Here is a 15,142-nt window from a genome sequence, read left to right as displayed (position 1 = left end):
ATTTTCAGTCATTGCATTTAGGGAGGATATCAAGTCATTCCCAATCAAAAGACTCAAGGTGAGTAATGAGTCACTAACATATTGCTGACTCACTGAGGTTGAGCTGAAAGTCTATTTTTGTCAAATTGAAAATCACCAGACTTCAAGCTATGTGACTCGAGTTGACACCTCAAACCCTGATTGCTTACATGTTTAGATTTTCCAAAACAGAATGGCAGAATGATCATTTTTACTTGTGCCAGTTAATGAGTCTCTGCACAAGTTTAGATAAGTCAGTTCATGAAAATCTATTTAGGTTTACAGAAATGTCAGGTATTATTGATGTGTATAGAAAGTCTTTGCTTTAACTGTGGCCATTATATCAAAGTATAAATATATCACACCACAACTTACACTAATCAGTGAGAGTCTAGGTTTTCCAATCTTGTTCCTAATAATGTGTTGGGCACCTTCTGTGCCACTAGAGGGCAGGGTATGTGTATAGTTTATGCTGGGATTTAGTGGATGGGGTAGGGTTAGGAATTATGAAGTGGTTAAAGGCAAGCACTCGGTAAACTGGTTCCCGGTAACTGAGTTCATGAGATATGAGTTGCATTTGTATTGTTTGTATAGCCTCAAGCCATAGGCTACGCTGTATAATAATGTACAGCCATATTTATGCGAGTTGAAAGCAGCACTGAGGCTCAACTACTCTCTTGTCAAAGTTTTAGAATAAATTATTGTTATATATTTATATAATATAGTATATATAATTTATACATATATATGCGTATATATATATATATATATATGATATGAATATATAATAATAATTTATTCTAAAACTGTGACAAGAGAGTGGCGTTGATGTATTGTTATTATTTTTCATACTACTGTTGATACTCAGCTGTTGGAGTGTCTAACTTGTCTAATTTGTGCTTTTTTCCACAGAACGTCTGCCTTCAGTAAAGTCAATTTCTTTAGTTTAGAAAAACATTTTGCATGTTGCCATGTTTTGGCATTTAGTTAAGATCTTTTTACTGCTCACTAAAGTCCGCAAACTTGTCAAAGTCCACACATCAGGACTACAAATGCCATGTGACTGCAATGAACATACTGTCTTGCCTTTATATAAAGATGGTATTTCTTACACTGGTGATAGATTAAAACTTAAGGTCGGTTGATCCGACATTGACCACATTTGTTAGAGTCGTGTAACCTCCACATACATTTATTTTTCATTTGTCACCTGTAAAACATTGACAATAATCAGTCGACCTGTACCGTCGCTGGAGATATATAGGATTTGAAACAAGCCTACAGCATTCATAGTCATGTATAAATCGTTAAAAGTACAAATTGATCAATGGGCATTGCTTTAATATAATAAGGTATTGATTATACAAGCCACTATAGGTAGGCAAAAAATTTGACATGAAAAATAATGTGTGTAAGCAATCACACACAGAGACAAACATAAATAAGGGTCACATAAAAAAACACATAGTGTTGAACAAAATGTACCAGTATTGTAATACAAAGACATTGTCAGATAACAGTTGCACAACAGAAGTTCAGGAAAAAAACAAAAACAAAGCAAAACACAAGAAACAACAGCATAACAAAGACCGTTTATTGCTCATGCAAGTGCGTGCCTAAGAACTAATTTATCTTATTATTATCTTATTTGAAAATGTTAAACAGTGCAGTTTTTGAGTGAAGCTGTGTCATTTAACAGATAAAGTCATGGTTGAGGAATTTGATGCAAATATTTTTAGAGTGACAATGCAATAGAAACATCTTTTGAAGCTGGGATAAAAGAAGGCATAAATAATTGGGTTTAAAGTTGAATTAAAGTATCCCAACCATACAAATGTTTCAAAGATGGCAATAGGTGTACTGAAGGCAGTGTAGGCATCAATTACGGAATTTATAAAAAAGGGCATCCAACAAAAGATGTAGGCACCGAGCACAATACCCAGAGTCTTTGCAGCCTTGTGCTCAGACTGTTTTATCAGCCCTCCTCTTGCTCTGTCATTTGAACAATTGCTCATATCTCCAATCTTTCTTACATGCTCTTTAGCCACGATGAATACTTTAGTGTACAGACAAACCATCACAGCGCAGGGAAAGAAGAAGCAGATAACACTGTCTAAAACACTCCAAAGGCGATTGAAGAGAAGGTTACAACTGCCAAGACAGTTTATTGATGCCATATAATCCTCTAAACCTGCACTGTTGGCCTTTGAGTAAAGTAGTCCATAAGAGTAAACAGCAGCCAGTACCCAGCAGGCACATACCATAACCCAGGCAACTGGCATGGTGATATCCCTAGAATAATGCAGAGGATTGCATATTGCTTGTTGTCTGTCTACAGCAATGCAAATTAGGTGGAAGATAGACAGAGTGGTAAAAAACACATCAAAACTGGAGTGCAGCAGACAGAAGTCATCACCATAGAACCAGCAGCCTTGAATGGTCCGGATGGTGCTGAAGGGCATCACAATAACACCCACTAGTAGATCAACCAGAGCAAGAGATACAATAAGGACATTGGTAGGATTATGCAACTCCTTGAAATGACTTATAGACACAATGACAACAGAGTTCCCTAAAATGGTAACCAGCATGCCTAAAGCAAACAACAAATAGAGGGCAACTTTGGTCCCCACACTGAAATGTGCCTTAACACACGAAGTGTTAGAGCCTGGAAAACAGTACTGTTCTTGCGAAAGGCCAAAAGTCATCATAAATCCAAAGACATATGCCAAAACCTCAAAGATAACCCAATAGAACCTCCAGAGAAAGGTCCATGGGAGAAACACACTGCAATCTCAGTCTTGTAACCAAAGACACAAAGTAGAGGCCTCCTACAAATCACCTGATACACTGTGTAATCCAATTAAAAACCTGCTATTAGCATATATGTTAACATCCAAAATGAATTCATGAGATATTGTAATATTTGCAATATGCACAATTTGTCGGAATAACAATTCTTGCACCAGTGGCCTGGGCCACCTAAGACAAGTTAAAGAGAGCAAAGCCATGTGCTCCAAAGAGCTCCCGTTAACATCAGCAGATGACATTCATCCCCAAGATTCCAGGGACAGAAAAGGATGCACCAGGAGGGTCTTTCACCACCAGAATCCCACAACTGCAAAACACCTTACCACACAGTGCCACATCCATCCACATGCCATCCTGTGCATCCTGATGTACAGGATGGCAAGACTGTTAGCTGCCCAAAGCTGCAGCCAATGATAAGACTAGAGGCGATCATGGCCCCAATGTGCAAAAGCTCCAAAAACAAGCTCTCAGTGACTGTCGACACCATGGATCCAGTGTCCACTAACCATGGGACTGTGACACTACCCATGAAAACATCAGTGTGTGGCCAAGATGACATTAGTCTAGCTTGATGATCAATCATAAAGAGGGCCTGATCAACAGCAGACAAGTGGCAGGCATGAATACAAGCCTGTACCTCCCCTGTCCACACAGCTGTACATATGCCTGTCTTTCCATTAAACACGGGACAACTACAGTCTTTAGGCACAACTACCAGCTACTCTGTGACAGTAGTCCTGACATCTGCTGGTGGGGCATTACTAACCGGAGCAGAAAAGGGTGGGGCAGCCGCACACCAGCCTGCCTGTGAAGCATCCCTTTCCTGACAAAGTTGCTCATTATTTGCCTGAAGCTGCAACACTAGGTCTCTGAGCTAATGCAGTTCCTCCTCCATGGCAACAGAGGGCAAGCTGCACAAAAACTTACCAATAACTTTGGAGGTCTGGCATTTAGGGTTTGATTAGGTCCCTGGATTAACCACTGAAAAACACAAAACACCACTATTGACTGCAGATTAACACAAAGCACAGTAAGAACCCAAACAGAAGGGAAAACAACACCAACAGCAATAAAACAAACAAAAAAAAAACAAAAATGGAATTCACATCTTTGTCTTCAGAGCATATTCTGCCAACAATATCAAGAATGTGGCAAGGCAGCGAGGGTTAAATTTAGTTTTACTTGGATTCGTCAATGCTGCTTAGGGGAATTTCACCCCCAAGAAATTTGATGAGAGTACAACCACTCTAACATTAAACAGGAAAAGGTCACACAGGTTTGACAACACTTGAGCAGAGATGTGATTCCGCAAGACAAAAAATTATTACAATACAATAATTTTAAATTTCAAGTCCGAAGTAAAATTAAAATAGCAGTGCCAAAATTATTATGGACTTTTAAGTGTGCCACTAAAAGTGCAGACACCGGGAGCAGGGCTGTGGGCTTACCAGGCGAGGATGACTGGCTTAGTGGGAAGGGAGGGGGTCTTGATGCCACACACCACACTTGAAAAACCACACACCATCTGAATGACACCCTAGTGCACGACTGCAAAAGCAAGTGAAGGGACCACCACCAGAGGGATCAGTCAGCCACCCGCTCAGGCCCAACAGCTCCTGTCCAGTGCAACAATAAAAGAGGCTGCAGTCACCATCTTCAAGCCTATAATCCCCTGTGATAGCAGCCTTGATAGCTGCCACCATGCCTCTGAGGGTTGAAGGTGATTTTCTTGCTCAAGCAGCCCCTGCAAGTACAGGAGCACCTCTGGGGCTGCAAATGTCAGTACATCAATCCGGTTAGCTGTGCACCATGATGCAAAGAGCTCCCAGCGGTAAGAGTATGCACCCCTCGTAGATGGTGCCCGAGCAATCTGCATGGTCTGAACCACAGACTGTGCAAGTCCCAAGCCTAGCAGACCGGCCCTCTCAGGGGCCAGGCCAAGAAGTTTGTCCACCTGTGGAAAGGGATGGAGCAGGGCCCCCTGCACCTGACTCAGAAGGTCCTGCCAGACAGGGAGCTCCCATGGCCTCCCGGCCAGGAGAGGCACCACCTCCGAGAACCATGTTGTGTGGGGCCAGGTAGGGGCCACAAGGAGATCGGCCACTGCTCTGCCGAAGCCTTGCGAGACCTCCCTGACCACCTCTGGTTGCAGCCTCCAGTCCCTTGGACTTGGGCCTCCCCTGGAGAGTAGGTCCACCCCCTGGTTCACCAATTCGGGCATGTGCATAGCCCTGACGGACAGGAACCATGTCTATGCCCAGGACAACCTGTGTGCTATTCTGCAGAGGTTTGGGGAGCCCAGGCCCACTTGCCTGTTGACATATGCTGCTGCCACTGTGCTGTCGATTCTTACTAGCACATGATGGCCTTGCAGACTCGGGAGAAAAAGCTGGAGGGCCAGGTGAATGGCTCTCAGTTCTACAGCACTGATATGCTGGCCCTTCCAGCAGGTGCTCCGGGCCCCACTGGTTCCCCTGCCCTTGTGGAGTGCGCCCCACCATGGGCATAGAGGACACAGGGTACACGTGGGACATGTCCTCCGCACTTCCCGTATCTTTGCCCTCTGTCCCCCGCATTTTTTACAGCCGTTACAACCGTTCAATTCGTTTTAAACATGTGGTAACGTGTTTTTCCGAGCCGTATTTAAATGCACCATGAGTAGGCTGCAGCCTGCAGGAAGGCGGGGCTGCCCATGTCACACATGTCAGATGTCCTGCTTGCCTATGATACAAATCATGTGATCTTCTTCTGCCTTTACACTTCCGGAAACAATGAAGAACAAGAAGGCTGTCATGTCGGTGAGTGTTAAATTATGTTACTATAGTTAAAAATTAAAAGCTTACTTCACATCTCATGAGGTTTTTGTTGCAGTATATTGTTGTTTTAATATTACTTGTATGGTATGTAAGTAGGTTAATGGTCAACATTACCCGAAACATTTTGGTAACGTTAACTTTAGCTTTAGGCCGTAAGGTGAAGCAGGAAAAGTCGTACAGAAACTGATTTTCGCTCCACAGTCACGGGACCACACAAGTTGTTTTATTTTTTACTAATTACACTTGAATGATTGATTAAATGAATTAATGATCTGTATTGTCGTTAAGTCTATACTCAAGAACAATTTAAAAATGATCTAGCTTCAGTCATGATCAAAAGAAGAAATCATTTAAAATGTTATCAATAAAAAAAGTGTGATAGCCGTCACACAGTCCTGTGATAAAACTGTTCAGCCTACTGGTGCTACCTTTCACTGATCTGAATTGAACAAGTCCTTGTATATGTTGTTGCATAACAAAAACCTCTGCTCTAAAACATGACATCTGTTCTGGCTGTTCATTAAGGATTATTTCATAAGTGGTTCATGTGTTAATGAACTTGCAAGCGGAAACATCAGCATACGGTTGTTTATTATTATTTACATTCATTACATTACAATTGTTTGTCAGAATACAGCAACTCAATAGCCATTTAACAAAGGCAGGACAGCAGCGTTGTCAATGGAAAAACACATAGGTTATGCCAAGGGGAGCGTATCTCTGTTTCCCGGGTTCTATATTTCCCGGGTTCTATGTTCCCCACTTAACCCTGCAAAAAAGGTTCTATGTTCCCCGCTTACACAAATAAGGTTCTTTGTTTCCTCACTCAACCAAAAAGGGTTCTATGTTTCCCGCTTGGTTGAGCGGGAAACATAGAACCCTTTTTGGTTGAGTGGGGAACATAGAACCCGGGAAACATAGCACCTTTTTGGGTGGTAAGCGGGGAACATAGAACCCGGGAAACATAGGGATAACCCCTTGGTGTAGCGCGATCACGTGAAGGCTGTGCCACCCCTCGCGAACTAAAATCTCATTACGCTCAGAAGGAGCTAGTGCTGAATTACGGCAGTGATCAAAGGACTTGTGCGGGGTTATAAGCGACGAACTCCCCGCCACTTAGCTAAACACGAATCGATCTTTTTATAGAGTAAAAATTGTGTGCTCCCGTGACCGTGGAACGGAATGAAACGATAACAGGGTTCACCTTACGTCCTGTTCTTCGCAATGTATTTTACTTGATAAGTATAATGTTACATATATAGCTCCGGAAGATATTTAGAGACCACTGCAAGATTACCAGTTTCTCTGTTTTTATTTGCAGAAAATAACAATTGTTCATAATAGAGATTGTGATGTCAAACACTGCATGACTAACATCCTACTTTTGTGTCCAAGTTGAGTGAAATGTTATGTTTGTCTGTATTTTCACAGAGAAGTTGGGAGAAGTTGGGTTCACGTTCTCTACATTTTTGACCATTGGTATTTGTCAAAATAAATTGTTGAAATTAAACAAATTATTCTTGAGTGGTGGTGGTGCTGTCGACGGTGCTGGTGGGAGCATGAGAGGACAGACAATAGGATTCTCCACCTACCATGTGACAGTGGATGTGGAGGATCTCAATGAGGTTCCAGTCTTTTTTTCCCAGTCAATAAATAATAAATAGAGCTACTTTTCCTCTCTCAGATTAACTCATATCGCAGCGGTGCCTGGACAGCGTGACGTGTGTGGTTGTGCTGCTGCCNAGGTTTCTACCTTTTTTTTTCCCCGTTAAAGGGTTTTTTTGGGGAGTTTTTCCTTATCCGCTGCGAAGGTCCAAAGGACAGAGGGATGTTGTATGCTGTAAAGCCCTGTGAGGCAAATTGTGATTTGTGATATTGGGCTTTATAAATAAAATTGATTGATTGATTGATTGATTGATTGATTTGCATTAGAGTCTCAAAATACACTCCACACAAACAGACACATACAGTACAGTTAGGCAACTGAAGGCTACAGTATGATACATCAAGACATAAGACATGAAACACAGCATAGGTGAATAAATAGGTCAGAAATATATATTTAAAAAAAATGTTAAAAAGATGGTGAAGTACTCTATGTCCTCTATAGACATGTAATTGTAGAGAGAGGGCTTGTCGGGAGGTACAATAGTCAGGCAATGTACTAAGTTCTGTTAGTAACAATTTGAGTAATTAACCCTATGGGCCCGAATGACGCAAAGTGCGTCCAAATTCACACCTGTTCTTCTCTATTGATTTTCTCTGCAAACGTTCGTCATAGCAAGAAGCCACGCATATCACGTGAAACAGCGGAACCGCAGCTTTCTGAACACCACTTGTCGGTAGTCCAATGTTTTCACAAGGAAAAACAATTAAAAAGTTACACTAAAATTATGTATAACAGAGCTTTCATACAGCTTTGCACACACATTACACTTGGATGGATTACTCGGAAATGCAGGGTCGCACAGAAATGCCACACATATCACTTGAAAGCGCAGGACCGGAGCTTTCCGATGATACCAAACACATTATTGTGCTGTCATCCCATCACACTATAAATACAGATCAATTGTCTACAAAATAAAAACCTGACGAATTTCTTTACAATCCATTATACAGATCTTGTTATCAGTCACTTCATATAGTGAGGAATAATATTATTACTATCTTAGATGTAAATATTGCATGTTTCTTTCAAATAAAACACATTTTTGACTTGTGAATGAGTCAATGGAATTTCTTGCAATAATAAAAAAATACTGGCAATTGTGTCCACCTGGCACAAACCACATGTTCTGGACAACTGTGAAGTGACAGAATGTCTCACCATCATGGTTCTTATATTGCCAGATTCCAGAGAGTCTCCCCTCTTCATATACGGCAGAATATGTCTACTTCCAATTTTCTATGGTGGAATACATGTAAAACTGTAAGAATTAAGTTACAGATTTTTTTTCATTGATATAAAAATTAATATAAAATACAGGCACATAGAAGGACATGTAATGATGGCAAATCTGGATAGCCCAAAAAAACACAAACAAGATATAGTATGTGTATGTAGCCTTTATAATGACTGTGATATGAGCTTAAAAGTAAAGGCAGTAAAAAATACCACAAAAAGTCTTAGGGCCCGACATAATTGCTAATACAACAAATATAAATGTTAATTGAAATCAGTTATGTTCATTGAATGTTTATTATTGGGGCGGGTGGGGGGCGAGCAAGGGTGGTGGACAAGTGGTAAACATTTTAGAATATGTATTTGCCACCTAGGGAGTTTCGCCCTAGGAAATACCAGGGTTGCAGTAAACAACCAAAAAGGCACAGAGGTTCGTATTTCTAAATTGAGAGAGACAGGACGTGCTTCCAGTTTAACAAAAATATATTAATTTATTTATTTATTTATTTATGTATGTATGTAAATCAATACTTTTTTTTAAAAAGCCATAACATTTTCACTCCACCTTTAAAGAACACAATAAGGGGGACCTGATCAGTGCTGAGGCTTACCAGTGGGGGGACGTGAGTCGAAGAGGGGGTGTGAGGGATCCCAGGAGAAAAACAAGTCACCCCGATCATATGTGAAAACCAAAGACAACAAAAAGGGGGTGCATGGCACACACACACAACATTCAGGGGAAACCACCACCGGCAGCTCTCAGCAACTGAAAAGGAGAACAAAATTATTGAGGTTGACTAAACCAAAAAAAACAAAACACAAATAAAAACAAAATAAATGTAATAATGTGTAAAACTACAGCGCACTTAAACAAAATATACCGAAATATTGTTGACAGCCACGTAAATATTAACAAAAAAATCTTACAGACTTAGGCTGCCAAACATCAAACTAAGGAAAAAGAAAGAATTAGCCTAACTTTAACCTAATCAAACTAGTCCATACCCATTGAGTGCACAGTTGCCCACGTACAGTTTCACATGGTGTGTTTGGGATACAGGAAGAAAGAAAAAGACTTGCAACACTGTAGCTGCTCCCAATAAAAAAAAATATATACTTTATTCTATCATCATAGTATAAAAGGAGTGACCTGATGAAGAGCTGGTAGGCTCGAAATGTTGTCCAACAACCAAAATCAACTCAATACTAAACAAAATATATATAAACTGTCAAAATCATACAATTACATAAGGCAACTAATGAGAAATAAACCATAAATTGCTCCGGAATAAATAGAAAACCAGAACAGGACAAATAACACAAAATTTATCAAACTAAATTAAATTTACTCAACCCCACAATTAGGGCCCAGGCCTCAGGTGGCTGCCAGAAGGCTGACACACACACCCGTTCCCAAGCACAGACCTACTAGCCGTAAAGGCCACAAGCAGCGGTGGGCAACAGCAGCAGGCGGAGCAGCACAGCACAGCAGCGCATCACACCAGGCAGAGCAGACACCAGGCAGAGCAGATGCGGCCTGAGGCTACGTTAGCCTTTGGGGCTAACAGTCCCTATCACGCACAACAGAGCTATATTAAGCAACACGCTGTAAAAGTGGAGGCTAAAGGAGGCAGAGCCCATTAGGTGACATACCGTCTGACAGCGTCTGTCAACCCCTGCACAGGAAAGTGCGGCGCTCGTCCCGCAGATTAACGGGGTGTAAACGATGTGTCACCACAGCACGAGAGGTCACTCCGACAGACCCGGGGATATCAGCGTTGCACCAGGAGTCGAAAATGGCGAAAAAAAAATAAGGTGCCAGGCAAAAATCGTAACTTAAGACAGTGAAGCCACTGCATGCTTACCTGCAACCGGTGGGATGCAAAAGACAGGAAGTGAGGCAGTTGGAAGTGGGAATGCCCCAAAGCCCAAAAGCAAGAGAGACAGAGATATACACAGCCTCCCTTTACAGAGTGCTCTCCCACTGTGATTGGACAAACCCAATCACTCCAGCAGGGGAGACATCCATCCCGCTAAAGCCTAACCCCCCTTCTTGCATCGTCACCCCGACGATGGACCAATTACGGCCAGGCTAATTCCAAGGTCGAAAGAGAGCAGGGACTGCGAAGACTGGGCAAGTTTGCAGCACCATGCGCCAGTTCTCCTACAGGTCTTGGGAGATGGTGGACATTGGGATGATGACCTGCAGTTGACCAGATTGTCCGTCGTACTGCCCCTTCACCAGTACTGGGGTACCTGGCTGGGGGAGGAGCCCCTTGGGCTGATGGTAAACCCACTGTCACAACAGCGGGCGCCACTACAGGATCTGGCACAGTGGGGGCAACAGTAGATTGTGGGCTGTTGTGATCAACATATTAGGCCTCACCAAGGGGCACCAAATATGTTGGGATCAACATATTTTTAGGCCTCACCATGGCGGCACCAAATATGTTGGGAACATAAATTTAGGTCTCACCAAGGTGCACCAAATATGTTGTGGTCAACATTCCTGGGTCTCACACGGCGGCACCAAATATGTTGTGATCAACATATTAGGGCATCACACGGAGGCACCAATTATGTTGGGGTCAATTGGCTATCGTAAATAATGAATAATTATTAATAATAATTAATAATTATGTTGAATAATGTGACTTAATTAACATTAAATCACCTCGTGGGGCACGTCAAGTCACGTCAAGTCAAGTCAAGTCAAGTCAAGTCAAGTCAAAATTTACTATAGCCCAAAATCACAAAAAATGCCTCAATGGGCTGTACATAAAAACACATAAGCAAATTACAAATAACACAACAAATAAAATATATAAAAACAAGTGAAATGACTTGTTGTAGAACAATGTAGAACAAAATAAACAAACAAAAAAATGAAAACAGACCAAAAAAAAACAAAACATAGGCATAAAAAAAAACTAAACATAAATTGATGTGCACAATGACTGAGTAAGGACAGAGACTATGTGATGTTAAAGGCAGATGCAAAAAGGTGTGTTTTGAGTTTACTTTTGAAGAAATCCACTGTGTTGGCTTCACGGATTTGAATGGGAAGGCGGTTCCAGAGGAGAGGGGCTCGGTATGAGAAGGCTCTACCACCTGCTGATGATTTATTAAATTTGGGGATGGATAGGAGACCGACATTATGGGATCATGGAGGCCTGATTGATAAACGTGGAGTAAGTAGAGATGATAAGTAGGATGGTGCAAGTCCGTGTAATATTTTATAAGTTAAAAGCACAATCTTGAAGTCCGATCTAGTGTGTACAGGGAGCCAGTGTAATGAAATGAGAACAGCGGTGATATGGTCAAATTTTCTGGTTCTGGTTAATATCCTGGCAGCAGTATTCTTAACGAGTTGTAGTTTCCTAATGGTTGAATTTGGTAAGCCAGAGAAAAGGGAAAGGGAAAAATGATTGCCAGTTAAAGGTATCAGTCTCATAAAATATGCTAAACTATTAATTTGTAGTTTTGATTAATAATTAAATTAATGACAATAACCAAAATTAACAGTAAAGCAAACCAAAACACACACTTCTTTGTTAGCCGGCACAAGAAGGCTGGGAAGAGCTGTGGTTCCAGCTGCAGTCTTTGCTGTGTCCTTGTTCCAAAGGTTCTGATCTGAGGAAGCCAGTCGCTCGGGGTCCTTGCAGAGTTAGACGCTGGGTGCTAACTCACTTAGTTCATTGTTGCTGGAAAGATAGTTGCAAACCTTGTGCTTGCAAGTCTAACTTCTCTAGTTCAGGTTTGCCTCAGCCTTGAGCGTGGGCAAGTTGTGGTCCAGGAAAAAGAGAGTCTGTGAGCAATTGCCCCACCTTTGATGGTTCAGGGCAAGGAGCAAGGGTCTGAGCCCAGCAGGAAAGAGGTGTGGGCTGCTCCGCAGTTCCTGAGTGAGAGAGCAATTGTGACATCACAGAGTCACATGTCACTGTAAAAGTCCTGTCCAATCAAGTTTTGAGACTTGTGTCTCACTGAGGTGTGAGGTGAGACATCCTGGAGATGGGTGTCAAATAGCTGTATTTGTTTGGAGAACAAAGAGCATTCAGAGAAGGAAACCATTAAATGTCCAGTTTAGATTTTACCAAATGACACGCCATCTGTGGTCCTGTGAATCCCAACAGGGCGCAGCAGCCGAGGGGTCGTTTGGGTCACGGCAGCTGTATAAGTGGATGTTGCCTGAGGAGCGTCATCTCTCAAAACCAACAAATCACCATCACACGACAGCTCGTCCTCTGACCTGGTTTGGATGTGGTGAAGGGGAAGCCATGGAGAGCTGGCTCCAACCACAGCCTTTAGCAGTGTACGATGGATCTGTGTGGTTTTGGTCTGATCATCAGCCAGTGCAATAGTATACACAGACCCTCCCTCTCTTGGTGCTTTTGTAGCAGCATAGAAATGTTTATTTTTCTATGCATCAATGCATGTAATGAGCGCAGCTGATGGCCATTCAGTGAAGTGAGCCGGGTATAAAAGCAACAGCCCTCTCCCTGGTTCTCTCTTTTGCACATCACCTGACGAGCCCTCTCGCGTCCTCCCTCTTCATGTGCGTGTCTGCCTTTGTCAAAAGGTATGTATGTGTGTATTTTAACGTAGTATGTAGCCGCATCATTTTCAGTTCAGTTTAGCAATGCTAATATTAGTTTTGGTTAGGTCAAACTGCAATCGGGCTCACTATAATCAGCTGACTGGGAATCAGCTGACTGGGGCCACTGCTGTTTTGTCTCTACAAGACGCTTCTCTGCTGCTGTCTCCATGAGACGTCTCGCTGCTGCTTGCTCCCGCTACTGCATGTTCCAAAAAAGACATTTTGCTACTGCTGCTTCTTCTAAAGACGCCTTGCTACTGCTTTGCACTTTGCTGCGTCATCTACAGACATTTTGCTGCTGTCTCCTCAATGTATCGCTGCACACAGTGGACTGAATGACTTTTAAACAGGGCTTATTCCCTATGCTTTAATTGTATGTGTGAGTTAAAGCGTGGGTTACACTCCCCTTACTTTTGAGTTAATTGTATAGATTTATTCAGATATTTTCTTTTGTTTATTTAGATTTATTATTAGTTATCATCTCTTGCTTATTTTGATTTTGGTTTTGTCTCCTCATTCAATTTTCTTTGTTGACTGAGTTAATTTGAAGGGTTTTGTTTTTTTGATATTGTTTATGTTCTAAGCTAAAAGGGTTATTATTTTGTATATTTCCTTTAGGTTTCTAAATTTGTAAACCTGCCCATTAGTTATATATTGTTTGATTTTGATTTTTGTTTCTTTCTTTTTTTGGTTGCTGCAACCCCACTAATTTGTTCCCCCCCCCCCCCTTTTTCAGTTGCTGAAGGCCAGTGTGGTGGTGGCGGTGTCTGTGACTGGTGGTGGTGTCCTCCCGTTTTGTGTGCTGTGTTTCCCTGGGACTGGTTACTTCACTGAGTGTCCGTCACGTGTGTGTGTGGGTGATAAGTTGGTTTGCTTTCTCATATTTTGAGGGTCACTCCCCCTTCACTGGCACTTGTCCACCCAAACGCCTCAGCTCCTGATTAGGTCCCCCTCCCCTTCCTGTGTGAATGGTTTTGATAACTTTTAATTATTGTTAAATAAAATTGATGTTTTTTTAAAACGAACCTGTGTGTCCTAAGTGTTTAAAGGGAAATTTCGGTTTATTTCAACCCGTCTCCTATCGTCCTAAATTTGGTTCAAGTGACTAGTGACATAGAAATAATAGTTAGCATGTTAGCCGTTAGCCTAGATACAGCCGTAGCGTCAGACCTGTTAAAACGTAAGTGAACGGGCATCCCTTCAAGTGCAAAGTTAGTCCACTAAACAAGCTTTTTTTCCACAAAGACCGCCTCATATCGTTAGGATTAATGTCAGAGAACATATAGAAAACGACATGTAAACGTATTGTCTTACCTTACCGGTGTGGTGCCATGTTTGTTTTGTGCAGCCGAAATATATCTCGCCAGCTCTAGATAAAGCCCAGCTGGATACTAACGTTACTCCAGGTGGAGGTGTCTCGTCCTCGGTCACATCCAGACCTTGAAAATAAGGCTACAACGGGTCCCATTCCTTGCAACAGAGGCATTCCTCTTCTGTGGGCACTGGGGCACAGCATTCACAGGTACACCACCAATCTCCAGATCTATGCAGCCTTGCAGCAGCCATTCCTCCCCTCTCATCCTCTAACGTTATTTGTTGCGCCTCTCTCTCTCCTCCTCCTCCGTTCTTCAATTTCACGAAGCTCTTCGTCAGTGTATTCTGGCTCAAATAAATAAGGGCGGCCATCAAACTCTGCAAAATCAAATTCCACCTCCACAAAGTCGAAGTCTGGCAAAAAGTCAGCCATTATTCTATAAATCTTTCATAAAATAAATGAATGAACTTTTCAGGCTACTACGGCCTTGTTCTCTGACATTTATCCTAACGATACGAGGCGGTCTTTGTGGAAAAAAAGCTTGTTTAGTGGACTAGGACTAACTTTGCACTTGAAGATATGCCCGTTCACTTACATTTTAATAGGTCTGACGCTATGGCTGTATCTAGGCTAACGGCTAACATGCTAACTATTATTTCTATGTCACTAGTCACTTGAAA

General features: G+C 42.0%; 1 protein-coding gene across 1 annotated transcript; it reads right to left on the bottom strand.

The window, feature by feature from the left end:
• Positions 1-1,706: 1,706 nt before the first annotated feature.
• Positions 1,707-2,726, bottom strand: LOC126407163 (trace amine-associated receptor 13c-like). Its single transcript, XM_050071850.1, has one exon. The coding sequence runs from the start codon at positions 2,724-2,726 to the stop codon at positions 1,707-1,709; it is 1,020 nt and encodes a 339-aa protein (XP_049927807.1).
• Positions 2,727-15,142: the final 12,416 nt, after the last annotated feature.

Source organism: Epinephelus moara, chromosome 2, assembly GCF_006386435.1.
Source record: "Epinephelus moara isolate mb chromosome 2, YSFRI_EMoa_1.0, whole genome shotgun sequence".
NCBI lineage: Eukaryota > Metazoa > Chordata > Actinopteri > Perciformes > Serranidae > Epinephelus > Epinephelus moara.
Note: the sequence above shows the minus strand (reverse complement) of the source record. Positions and strands in the feature narration are given on the sequence as shown.

Coding starts and splice junctions, on each gene's coding strand:
- LOC126407163 (XM_050071850.1), bottom strand. CDS start 2,726: ATGACTTTTGGCCTTTCGCAAGAACAGTACTGTTTTCCAGGCTCTAAC.